Source organism: Pollicipes pollicipes, unplaced genomic scaffold, assembly GCF_011947565.3.
Source record: "Pollicipes pollicipes isolate AB1234 unplaced genomic scaffold, Ppol_2.1 Scaffold_4219;HRSCAF=4965_pilon_pilon_pilon, whole genome shotgun sequence".
NCBI lineage: Eukaryota > Metazoa > Arthropoda > Thecostraca > Pollicipedomorpha > Pollicipedidae > Pollicipes > Pollicipes pollicipes.
In genome coordinates this window covers 20,072,096-20,084,483 of record NW_023596448.1, presented here as the reverse complement: position 1 = coordinate 20,084,483, position 12,388 = coordinate 20,072,096, and the positions used below count along the sequence as shown (strand labels likewise).

Genomic DNA, 12,388 nt, shown 5'->3' with positions numbered 1-12,388 from the left:
CGGCAGGACAACCGTGGCGCTCCCGCCCCGCCGCGGCCCGGGGCGGGGCGGGGCGGGGCGGGATGCACGCGCGACAACGCCGGCGCAGTCCCGCACCTGTCGGGTTCACTATCAAGGCCGGGATGGCCGCGCGGGGACGCGGCGGCCGCCCTTGGCCGCCGGCCGGCCGCTTTAAATAACCGCCGCCGAGCCAGGGCTTCGCGGCCTGCTTTGGATGCTGGGCGGCGGCGGCGCCCGGGCGAGAGGCTTCCGTCCAGGCGGCGCGGCGGCCGGGCTGACGCCGTCCGCCGCCGGGCCACCCAGCTGGACGGTGTGCCACCAACGGCTGCCTCTCACAGGCCGTAACGGTGGTTCAGGCGCTGCAGGGGCCGCGCGTCTGCACAGTAAGCGTCGGCTCCTTGCGCTCTCATCAGGGATGCAGCAAATAAATGGCACCACTCAGTTATCCCCGCGCGGAGGCACGGCAACGCCTCGGAAGGCGCCTTCACGGTGCTGACCCGCCAGCCACATTCACCACGATCTAGTGTGATCATGCGGGGATGTTTTCGTCTGACATACCAGGAGGCGGAATTTTCATCATTTAAGCAAGCTCGGTGAACTTTATAACCTTTGCCACCGACGACATTTCAAAGCGGCATTTTAGAGCGCAGCCAATGCTTCCCGTGTGATGGCACCTGGCGCGGTTGGCAGTCATCACTATAGGTCACATCGTCAAGCCGGCGCCGGCGGCTCCAGATAATTGGTGGTCTGGCTGCCGTTTCGCGGGAATGTGAATGGCTCTTACGCATGCGGGCTGCTTAAACTTTCGCCCAAGAATTTCAAGGGAGAAGCTTCGAACCTGCCGTTTTCCAAGCAGTTTGGCGGTATACATATGCACAGATCTGTTTATATGCATACAGATACATATACACATGTATTATCATATACGTATATGCTGTATATATTTTTGGTTTTGGAGCGGGTCAAATCCTTCGTTTATTTGCGCCTGAGCAACTTGTCCAGTTCAGGGTTTGAGTGTATACAAGAAGCTGTGTAGTGTTCGTTTGACGATGCTGCCTGCAGCTTAGGTCCTCGCGACTAATCGCCGTTGCCGTTCGGTGGTCATCCTATGCGACGGCCAGCATGATCTGCGCCTCCTGGCCTCCCAGACAGAAGAGAGCGTGTGCCACCATGTGGAGCAGCATCCTCACCGTTTCAGGTCTTCTGCTCAAACAACAAAGCGTTCCAACAGGAGGCGCAGTAGCTTAACAAGGCTGGCGTCGTGTCTGGCAGTAAACGTGCCCTCGGGGGTTACGCGTGGCCCACCACCGACGCTGAAGCATCGCACTGCTCGACAACTGCAGCACGCCGCTACAGCAAGGGTAAAACAGAAATATGAGCACCCGCGGCAGCCACGGCGACCTACGGCTGCGTAAGCAGCTACGAGAGCTTCCGAGGAAACGCTCTGAGGCGGACCCGTGGTCGTGCGCCCACGCGCTACCACTCATTTAATGTGACTCGGTACGAATCGACGTATTTTCCCAAAGACCGTTCGTCTTGCTGTAATTTTTGGCGGCAGACGGGCATAGCTAAAGTTCACCGATGTTGCCACCGTGGCTTTTGGGAGAACACTGGTCCAGCTGACATGGCGGCTTTCGGGAGGCAACTGGCACAGCTCACATGGCGGCTTTCGAGAGATGACTGGCCCTGCGCACAGAGCCGGGCGCGGTCGGCAGCGGGGGTGTTTTGCTGGTGTGCGGTTGCATGGCATTAAACATGATTTGTTGGTGTGCGTTAGCATGGCTGTACACATGATGCTGACGCTGCAGGCGGCGGCCCTCTCGGCCCGGCCGGCTGACTCAGCGTCAACGGATGCCACCACAGACCCACGAAACAAAGTCGGAGCGGTCCACGGAGCAGGCATTAGCTCCGATGCACTTCCTAGCACGTCCCTGCCACGGTCCCGCCGACGCAACCGGCCTCGCGCCGGGCGGTACTCACTGTCATAGGAGAACTTGGGGCTCTTGGGGCTAGCCGAGAGCGACATGAGCACCATGGCGGCCGTGCACTCCGTCATCTCGCCGACGGGACGTCCCAGTCCGCCGGCGGCCGCGCCCGGGCCCGGGCCCACCTCCTCCCAGCCGGACGGCGAGGAGCGCCTCTTGCGCGAGCTGCAGCACGCAGGAGAGACGAGATGTTACGGGCGACGCAGGGGACAGACGAACGGGGGAGGGGGGAGGGGGGGGGAGGCAGGGCTGTAATCCCATGTCGAATTAGCGACAGGTTGGCGTGGGGTGCGCAGTGCGTGTTGGCGCGAAAAAGGCACACAGGGAAGCGAAACACAAAGTTTCAGCACAATACGATAATTATAAAGCAGTGGCGGCTGTGGCAGCTGTGGTAGCACGCTGCATTGATACATGCCTGCGCCAGACGTCATCCTCACGCGGCACCGAAAGGCCGAAACATCTGCGCCAAACTCGCAGCAATGAAGTCAAAACGCTTCATCAAAATTCATCGCAAAAGTGTTCGCCAGTGGGAGCAGACAGCATGCCATCAGAGCAGGGCAGTAGGTCATGTTTACACTGGTGATTCTCGTCGAGCTGTTCCACGGAGGCATCGGGTCGAGGAAGGACACGTCGCCCGGGGGGACTGATGAGACGGAGGCCGGGAGCGGCGGCGGCGGCGGCGGCGGGAGCTGACCCAGCTGTCACCCCCGCGCCGGCCACAACGGACGGGCACCGCTCACGCCACCGAGGCGTGCGCCGCAGCGAGCTTTTAGCCCGTAGCGCCGGAGTTGGCCCGGCTCGTTTCACTCCCCGCGACTCAATATGATTACGGCGCGGCATGTGCAAGATGACGGAGTTAAGCAAGGCCGCCGTGCTCTGTCATTTCCCGTATTGCCATGCCCGCATTGCCATACTGTCTCTCCATGCTGTCATTGCCAACTGTCATGCTACATAGCGCATGACAGTTGTCTCGCCATGCTGCCACTGCCAACTGTCATGCTACACAGCGCTAGTTCATGACACACAGATGCACAGCCTGGGTGCCCGTGTGGCTGTGTTGTGTGGCTGGGTGGTAGCTGAACTATTGTTGTTGAGAGAGGGGGGGGGGGGGGGGCATTGCGCCGTTCGGGTCCGAGGGACCAATGAGCAGCGCGCACCGCTCTGGGCTACAAACAGAGCTGAGCGCTGGCGGCGATGCCGTCCCTGCTCGGCTGCGATTCAGCACTGCCTTCCGACGCAGCCGCAGCCGCGTCTTCCCACCCAGCGAGTGCCGCCGGCCACCATCGCATGTCGTACCGCACAATGGGGTATGTGTCCTCCCCCGGCAGACTTTGAACGCGCTGGCGTGACCCAGCCAGAGCTGAAGAATTCAGAGCGCACGAGCCCGCGACAACAGCGCTCGGAAATGGGAGGGGCAGATGGGGGACCGCTGGGGTGTGCTCTGCCTTAGATGGTGACGAAGCGCTCCGTCACTCTTCTTCGCTCTCCGTGAGTCAGCGCGAACAACTGGTGCAACAAACATGAGAAGGCATCAGGGTTCAGATTTCACCGAGAGTTTGTTCCCTCAAAAGGCTTCAATGTTGCATAAGGTCCATAACATGATAACAAATTTTCCCTCCATGGGGACCTGGCCCCTCATCCTCCAGCAACCCCTCTCATTCGTTCTCACGAGAAACATTCCCTTGTACGAGAGGCCCTACGCCAGACGCGGGCTCGGCTCCCCAGTCCCCGTCACACCCAGCCGCCCGCTTCTCCGGGAAGACACAAAACGACTCCGAATAATGTTCCGCTAAGTCGCCGGATAAGAACGTGGAGCTAAAACTCCCGGAGTTCCCGCGGCTGCTTTGTAACGTGAACGCGACAGCGACTTCCCGCCGCTCTCCTAATGCGTGTTATCTGCGACCCGCAGAGGTTCCCGCGCGGCTCCCGTGGCCTTTCGTCTTATCCGCGCGCCAGCGAGGTCACCCGCGTCACACAGCCGGGCGTCGGTCTGTTTTGACGCGCGCCTGCAGACCGTCCCCGCCAGCGGCACACAGGCTGCGCCCACTCCCCCGACGCGACCGAACCGGGGCCCAATCCTGTGGCCGGGTCACGCAAGCGACCGATTGAGCAATGCCCCCCCCCCCCCCCTCCCCCTGCTGCCTCGCACGGCAGCCCCGACGTGCGGGGGCAGCGGAAACCCCGCCGGCGCGCCTCCCACCGCCCGACAGTCGGCCGCCGCCGTCGCCGCCGCCGCCCACCGCTCAGCTGAGCGCACCTGCAGTTCAAGGTCGCACGTCTGCAGCAGCTGGCGGCGGGCCGCGCGTACGCCAGCGCGCTGCACCGCGCCACGGCCGGCGCCGACGCCGTGCCCCCGGGCGGCGTGTAACGGCGCGCCCGGCCGCCCGTGCCCGCCGGAAAACCTTTGCCATTAGGGGAAATTACCCGAGCAGGGAGGGTGGCTTCCATGGCCGGGAATCACGGCCGACACTGCAGGCGGCGCCGCGCCCGCGGTGCCGATAATAGCCAGGTGATTGCGCGCGGGCCGGGCGCGAAGACCGTCGGCCAGGGCAGGCAGCCAGGGCCGCACCACGCCGGCGGTAGGCTGCAGGTGGGGCGCGACATCTCTGACCACCTGTGTCACCGGCCTGTCACGCTGAAGACCAATAGGTAATCCCTGAGTGCGCCGGCACAAATATATTGACTATCATATGTCACATGTCGAGTCATATGAGTCGTCGTGCCTACGCCACGTCTAGGATCATTGTCAGGCTGGTATTGGCCGTCTCGTTTCTCGGAGCTCTGGCTCCGGCTCCCGATCCGAATCCGGCCGCAGTACGTCCTCAACGCGGAACCGATCGCGGCTGCGGCCCGTCGTTCAGTGTCCGGTGCATGGTCAAGCTGGGCAGCGGGCGCTGCAGACCCGGCGACAGCTCGAGTGCACCGCACCTGTCACACGCGCCGGGTCCATGACCGGCAGCCGGACTTTGACTCCGCACGCAGCGGCCCGCGGCCCGCGTAGCGGTGCAACGCACTGCCTACCGGTTTGAGAGCCGCGCTTCACGGCCGTCTGTTGCTGCGCGCGGCGAGCAGCCCGTTGATCTTGTTTGTGAACCTCTGGCGGGTTGAACGATCGATCTGATGTCGATATGCATGCGATTTCGACAACATTCGTGATGTTTACCTGCGTGATGCCAACCAAGGACACGGATCAGGCGGGCGTGCGTGTGTTTAGAGCAATTTGCATAACAATGGTCTCGGATGCGCTTTTGTTTGACCCGTGTCCTAGTGTCGAGCCAGCGACTTAAACAGCGCGTTATTTAGCCAGCGAATAGATCTGGTACCTGCATGCGGCGCCGCATATCCCGACTTAAAACCACACAAAGGCAACAGCGCCGCTCGACCAAGGCCAAGACGACACCACTGCCGCCATCTGAGAGCCCTCTTAAGTGCCCAAATCGCGCCGCCGTCTTTATGTTGCTGCGGCAGCTAATCAAACTGGTTATTTTGAATCCTACAGGTAGCACACTTGAGCCACCACTTCAGGTTGCGAGAAGCTTCGAAGCTTGCTCGCGGCGTCCGCACAGTGCGAAGTGCGGGCCTGGCAACCCGGTGTGCGAACCCGGTGCGGGCCTGGCAACCCGGTGTGGTGTGCGAACCCGGCAACACCGTGCTTTGCTGCTTGGCGACTCTGGGACCGTCCCTTTTGCGTTCCTTGGCAAACCAGGAACAGTCCCTTGAGCGTTGTTTGGCAAACCAGAGACAATCTGCAGCGCGCTGCTCGGCGAACCAGGGACAGTTCCTGGCGCGTTGCTCGGCACACCAGGGACAGCCCCAACTGAGTCACCTGGTGAGTAACGGGACAGTCCCTGCGTGGTGGCTGGCGGGTCGGCGACAGTCCCTACTGTACTGTAGGTACAGTGCCTGCTGTACTGTAGCTACAGGCTGTGACCGGTCACCTCCCAGAGCCGTTATCTGACACCAGCAAAAAGCCTTCCACCTGGCTGACGTTTACGACTCAGTTAGCCGCCTTTTTGCGCCCGGCGAGCGGCCGTCAAGGCTAAGAGCCCTCGTCGGAGCCGGCTCTGTCTTGGAAAGTAACGAAAGCTGTGTCGTCATTCACAGACGCAACGCAAGACGCGGGACGCGAGCACCAAGCCATAATCCGGCCGTGGAAGGTCCCCTGTTCGGTGCCGATCGTAGTGGTGGCTGTCACTACGTCGAGCTCCGTCCTAATCTCGCCACATCCTGCACGGCTGGATCAGCTCGGCAGCAGCCGCAGCGACCGCCGGGCCAGGGCGCGGCTTGCCGCCCCTGTCAGCGTCGGCTGCAGGCTGGTGGGGCTGGTGGCGATGCCACATTGGCCGACAGCCCAGGTCGGCACACGGCTGTTCCCTTGCTTCCAGGCGGAATACACAGGGAGCGTTGCGCCTCATCGCTCACTGGAATGGCGATCATCTGCTCATCTGCTCCTCCGCCAGCGCCAGTCGACGTGGACGGAAAAAGCTCACAAAACCGCGGCAAGTGAGATGTCATTCAACTGGTGCGTGCCGTCGCAACTGGGGCACGGCCGCCCCCTCCAGCCCGTGCTCCTCCTGTCCGCCTCACCGCCTTCCTCAGCTCGCGATCAGAGCGACGAACGGCGTCCAGCGGCACGGCCGCGCCCCCCACGCGCGGCCCCTGACCGCGGTCGGACCTCTTCGCCAAGGCCCATGCACCAGACGGCCTTGCCTTCCCAGCACCCCGCTTCCGCGTGACGTCACGGTCAGCTGGGAGCGCTAGAGCGCGGCGGGCTGGCGCAGCTCGGCAGAGGCGCGCCGAGCCGGCGGTGTCGGCCTCGCCGCCCAGCAACCGCACACCGGAAGGCAAAGCTCGCCGTCTCCGCTGCGCCTCGTAGCTGGCTGAGGCAAGCATAAAACGCTCCCAATCAGCAAGTCAAGCCCTGGCCGGCATCGCATCCGTCAGGAGGGTGCCGGGTGTTTGCAGGGCTTGTCATGTCCTTACCCAAGAGCCGGCCCGGCTGCCACTGCAGCCGCCCCTGGGTGCGGCGACAGCCCAGCACCGCCGAGGCGGCCGCGGCACCGTGTCAAGGTCTTGCATGCAACCGACGCCCGTGCCGCAATACCTGACACGGACGGCAGACATGAGCGTTGCTCAATGGACGCCGTGCCCCACAACGCCGTGGTCGGGGCCGGGTCAGGCGGGCCAAGAGCGCTCCCCAATCTGCAGGTCAAGGAGGGCCCAAGGACCCGCCCTGATCTGACCTCCTGACACCAGCGCAGGCCGAGCGAGGGTCCGGTCCGCACAAACCCAGCCGCTGGGGCAGCAAGAGAGTCAGAGGACCACGGCTCGCAGATGCTTGACCGGCACCGCCTACATGACGTGGTCTGCGTGTTCGCCAACAGAGCGCTGCCTGGGCTCGCTTCTGTGCGGGTTTGCCAATGCATTGCGACAGCTGGTAATGATCCAGTATGAACTAGGTGCACTTGGGAACACGCAATCCCAGCGATTGCCTCGAATCTCGTGGGTGCTCCACTCTGCCGTGAACTGAGAATGCGGAAAACACGAGAAAAAGTCCTCGTATGACTAAGCCACGCAAGTGCAGCAGAATATCAGGAGCTCAGTTGCACAAGTCAAAGTGGCTACCGTATCCACCTGATCCCTCACCACGCGTTAGCACAGTGACTCAAGGTCGCCGCCCCACCGGAACGCGGACCTGCCTGAGGCGGCCAAAGACAGCCCCCCCTGCAACCACCAACCCTCCGCCGCCGACCGTGCCCTGCTGCAACCGCCACACACTCGGCAAGACCGCGCCCGGCAAACCGATGCGCTGCGGGCCTTGGCAAGTGCGTCTGCACCGAAGCTGGCGTCCTCGGCGGCCACAGATGTCCAGCCGCGCCTCGAAGGCCGCCGCGGCGCGCCCGCCGCCGCCGCCGCCCGCTCTGCAGCACGCTGTTCCTGCACAAGTCGAAACGCGTGCCGCCGACGCGCCGGCCGACCTCTCGCGCAGCGCGCCACTTTCACCTCATGAAACCTCGCCGCCATGGTGACAGTTTCTCCAGCTTGCGCAAGCCGGCGGCGCCGCGCCAGGCACAAATAATTTGCACACGGCGGCGCGTGCCCGCAGTGGCCCGGCCGGCCGCCTCGACGAGGGCCCGCCGGCAGGCAACGCGCGGCCGGCGGCGCGGGCGGCGCGGGCGGCGCGGGCACGTCAGAACGGCAGCAGGCAGCCACAGCTGGGACCGCACCACAGGTGGTGCGGGAACACAGGAATGTAGGCCCTCAGAGGTGGGACCGAAGACGTCTTGTTACAACATGGAAACAGAGCAAGACACAGCTCCACCTAAAAAGCGCAGCTGTGAGCCCAATGATCTGGTCTCGAGCTTGGGTTTTCTGCCCCTTGCTATAGTTGATTTACTCGCAACAGAATTACTTCTACGAACGCAATGACTGTGGATGCCTCTAATCAACAGGACGGCTGCCAACAGCCATCAGAGCAAGACGACTCGGACCAAAGTCAACCGACCTGACCAGTCAACCGACAATCTAACTGCTTGTGGATAGCCTGTAAGAGGCTTTTTATTCAAATCCAGTCTAATTGGACCTATCTATCTATTCAAACCCCACAAACAGCACATGCGATGACGACGAAGTGTTGAGCTTTGACTGCAGTGAGGACCATCATACCTCACCATGCGTCAGACATATCGCTGGCCGATAAGGCAGACAAAGGCATGGATGCTCTTCTGTTGTGTCTGGTATCAGGCATCGGTGACGGACAAGTGCCAGGACAAGCACGGACAAGCTGCTGCCGCCCTTTGTTGGCTCGCACGCTCCTCCTCTCAACAACAGGCTGCATCCGGTGTGCCAGACCGGACCAGCTGATGCAGCGCAGCACGGCGCCTCGCAGTTTAAATGGACGGTGCATAAGACCGCGCTCGACCCGTCGCATTCAAGGCGAACTGGTGGGTCGTGTGACCATGCTGGCCATGGGGAGAACGGACCCGCCGGCTCTGTCGACAGCCAGCCAACCGTACGACGCCGAACCGGCCACTTGGTCCGCGCTGGCGGACCGCCCCGCTGGAGACTTCGTGGGCGCACTGACGCCCGCTGTAGACCCCGCCTTTTACACAGCAGGTACCAAGGAATACGAGCAGGCATACCGCCGTGTTTTCATTTCGTCGCTGTTTTTGCGTCGAGGGAAACGTACGTCCTCCTACCACGGTTTCTGAGCTGCGTTGTGGTAACTCGTATCTATGCACGTTTTCGTCGTACCCCTGCCCGACTGAATTGCAAGCCAGCATTAGACCGGAAAAGCCCTGGTTGCAGCCACATGAAGTCATCTACCAAACATCGCACACAGCATTCTGCGCCGCAGTGAAGCCGTCGTAAGTCAAGACTTTCGGCCGCCGCTGGCGCATGACACATGCTTCGCATACCACTCCGGCGAGGACCCCACCCCAGCCCTACTCGGCGCCTCATCCCCCGCTCCTCCCGCTCCAGCTGCGGCCGGAGCCGTGCCGCGCCGCGTCCCAGCACGCGGACCCAGCAGTGGCCGGCCGCGTCCGCAGCACCCGTCAGCAAAGCCGGATCCAGGCGGAAAAAGGTCGCTCTATTGCGCAGCGCCCCGGCGCATCGCGGCGCGCCGCCCCTGCCGCCGCCGCCGCCGCCACACGTCGCGTGTGTCCTGCCGCGGCGGAGCCGGAACCGCCGGCGGCCGTGGCGCTTCAAAGCGCCGTTTTTTCGCCGGCAACAATTTTTCATGGAGTCGGCGGGCGCGTGCGGCCTTGGGCGTCGGGCTGACCCAGATGCATGAGTCGGTCGGTCGGTCGGTCGGTCGGTCGGTCGGCCGGCGGCACGGGGGGGGGGAGGGGCTCAGCACGTAGTTGCGATACCGCACCGCGGCCGGGTCGTGGGGTACGCGGCCGCACCAGCTACGCTGCACTGCGTTGGTCGGATCCGTCGCCAGCGCATTGTTGGCAGGGCGGTTGGCACGCCCCTGAGCGTTGGCAGATGTCGCCGCGGCGAGCTACTGGCGGCGGCCTCTGCCGGCAGACATCAGAGCCCGCTCATCTGACCACTGCGGCGAAAGCTTGGCAGGCGAGGATGCGCGGAGGCACTTCGGGCGGCTCGGGCTCCGACAAAACCAATAACACCATTAAGGCGTGCATCATTAGAGGGCAAAATAGCGGTGGAAGCGTAAGTCGTAGCGGCAGCGTGACTGAGTGCTAAATTGCATGGTGTTGAAGTAACCCACATCCGGTTTGTGCTTGAGGGAAGCCACATACAGGCTTCCGGACCTTTAATGGGCATGTCACGGTAGGTAAGCGTGGAATCTGCGACAAGAAAAAATGGCGGCCAGTTGCCTTGGCAACGCACAGGCTTCTATAAACACCTTGTTCCGCAGGGACTCCTGAATCGGTTGCATCACTCCGAGAACTGGACGCTTCCGTCTTACGCAATTTGGTATGCCGACGCCGGCTCACTTCAAGCCGCCCCGCCCCGCCCGAGCCATAAGCTACCTTCACAAGCGTTCACCGACTGTGCTTCAATGTCACAAAACGCCCCCATCATGCATGGGCGGGGCCCGTCGCACTTCCTGCGACCTCTCAACTTAAAACAACTCGGCAACAGGGCATCCCAAGCACCGTTAGGCCCGAGTTAACTGCCGCCCGGGCCTATTTCCCCGCTGCGTGTGTCTCGAACAGCGCATTCTGTAAACAAAGTGGAGAATAATTACCGGGCCGGGCAGCTTTACCGGCCGACTATGGTCCGCGTTTACGGCCAGCGCGCACAAATAACCATCAACGGCTGGCAGAGGCGGTCATAAATAACGCGGCCATCCTGCGCTCTCCCCTGCTGTCGGCCACAGGCGCCCTTTGCCTGTCCGAGGCGGGGGAGGAGGCCCAGGTCGGCCTAGCGACGAATAAGGGGGGGGGGGAGGGGCAGTGATCAGGGTCGGCTAAAGAAACGTGTAAGAAGGATGGCCAAACAGACGGCCAGCGAGACGGCTGGTCGGGACGGCCAGAGAAGCGGGCAAAAGGATGACTCAGAGGGACAACTGACAGGGGACGATTCAGAGGGACAACTAACCAGGTAGACCAGGCCGAAGGCTGAGAGGGCGGCTGATAGGGATAGCACAGGGACGATCAGGAGGCACGACCACAGCGACGGATCAGAGCGCTCGGATAAGAAGGCTAATTTGAGGTATAGCCACGGAGGGCGCCGAGGCCGCCCGGAGGGCCCGTGCGGCGGCCCTCCACCTGCGAGTGGACCGTCCGCCGCGCCCATGCTTCTCTGGAGACGGCCGGCACCGCACCGGCGGCTCGGGCCTCGATCCGGAGCACACACAGCCCGAGGCCCGGACTCCGCTCGTCAGCCCGGCGTAACGGAGCTCAGCCCTGGCCGGCTCGGCGGCGCCGGCTCTGTGCGTGTGCGTGCGGGCCTGCCGGCCAAACATGGAGGAATTCGGTCGGTGCTTGGCGAGCGCCGCGTTGGGACGCTCCACCAGCGCCGGCCGGCGTTGAACTCTGCCAGCTGTAAGATCCCGATGCGGCTAACGACATCGCTCGCGACATCAGCGCTCGGGAGACTGCGCGGTGCTGATGCTCCCCGGTCGTCTCGGCCCGCAGCGGAGTTAATTCGCTGTGAGTTCCCAATGAACCAGTCGACCTGCACTCTGGCTCTCGTTAAATGTGAGGCCTCGGGTCCTCACAGCCCTATGGACTATGCAGAGTTTGGCTAGCTACGAGGCCCCAGTGGAGTGACCAACACAAGCGAGGCTTCAGCGGACTGGCCAGTCCCAGCGAGGTCCTAGCGGAGTAGCCAGCCCCAGCGAGGCCGCAGCGGAGTGGCCAGCCCTATCGAGGCCGCAGCGGAGTGGCCAGCCCCAGCGAGGCCCTGACGAAGCCTCAGCGAAGTCGCCAGTCCCAGCGCGGCGCGGGTAGGCTTGGCTGGAGCTCCGGCGACCAGGCTCTCTGCGTGTGCGTCGGCCGCGCCGGCGGCGGGTGAGTGACCCGGCTCTATCGACCCAGCTTACAAGGCCGCCGCATCGGCCCAGCCAACCCGGCAAAGTCAGCGGCGACTCGCCCCCTCCCCCAGCCCTCTCCGCCGCCAGGGCCGCTGCAGCCGACGCTCTCTGCCTCTTTCACTCTGTAGCGTAGCTGGAGCCACGGTTGGGCGCGACGGGCGATCGGCTCTTTGTTGTGGCGTCCGTCGCGCGGTGCGCGGCCGTTACACGCGCCCACGCGCGCGACCGGCGTCCGTTCCAGGCTAGCACCCCGCGTCCAGCACCGGCCTCCGCGACCGTCCCAGGACCGCACCGGGACCGCGCTCTTCGCAGCGGGACAGGAAGAGCGGCCGCAGGACACGGCAGGTCCGGTACCCCGCCCTCACCTCACGTATGCCTCCCCAGCGTCGTCGGT

The 12,388-nt window shown here is 63.3% G+C and overlaps 1 protein-coding gene across 2 annotated transcripts in view; it reads right to left on the bottom strand.

Annotated features, from left to right (window-relative positions):
• The window catches only part of LOC119095288 (zinc finger protein 704), a 91,292-nt gene that overhangs the window by 28,160 nt on the left and 50,744 nt on the right, over window positions 1-12,388 (bottom strand). The window contains exon 3 of one of the 2 annotated variants that reach the window (XM_037218145.1): window positions 1,981-2,150. The exons of the other annotated variant lie outside the window; for it this stretch is intronic. Within the exon in view, the coding sequence (XP_037074040.1) occupies window positions 1,981-2,150 (170 nt within the window). The remainder of the gene's footprint in view (window positions 1-1,980; window positions 2,151-12,388) is intronic. 2 annotated transcript variants of the gene reach the window in all.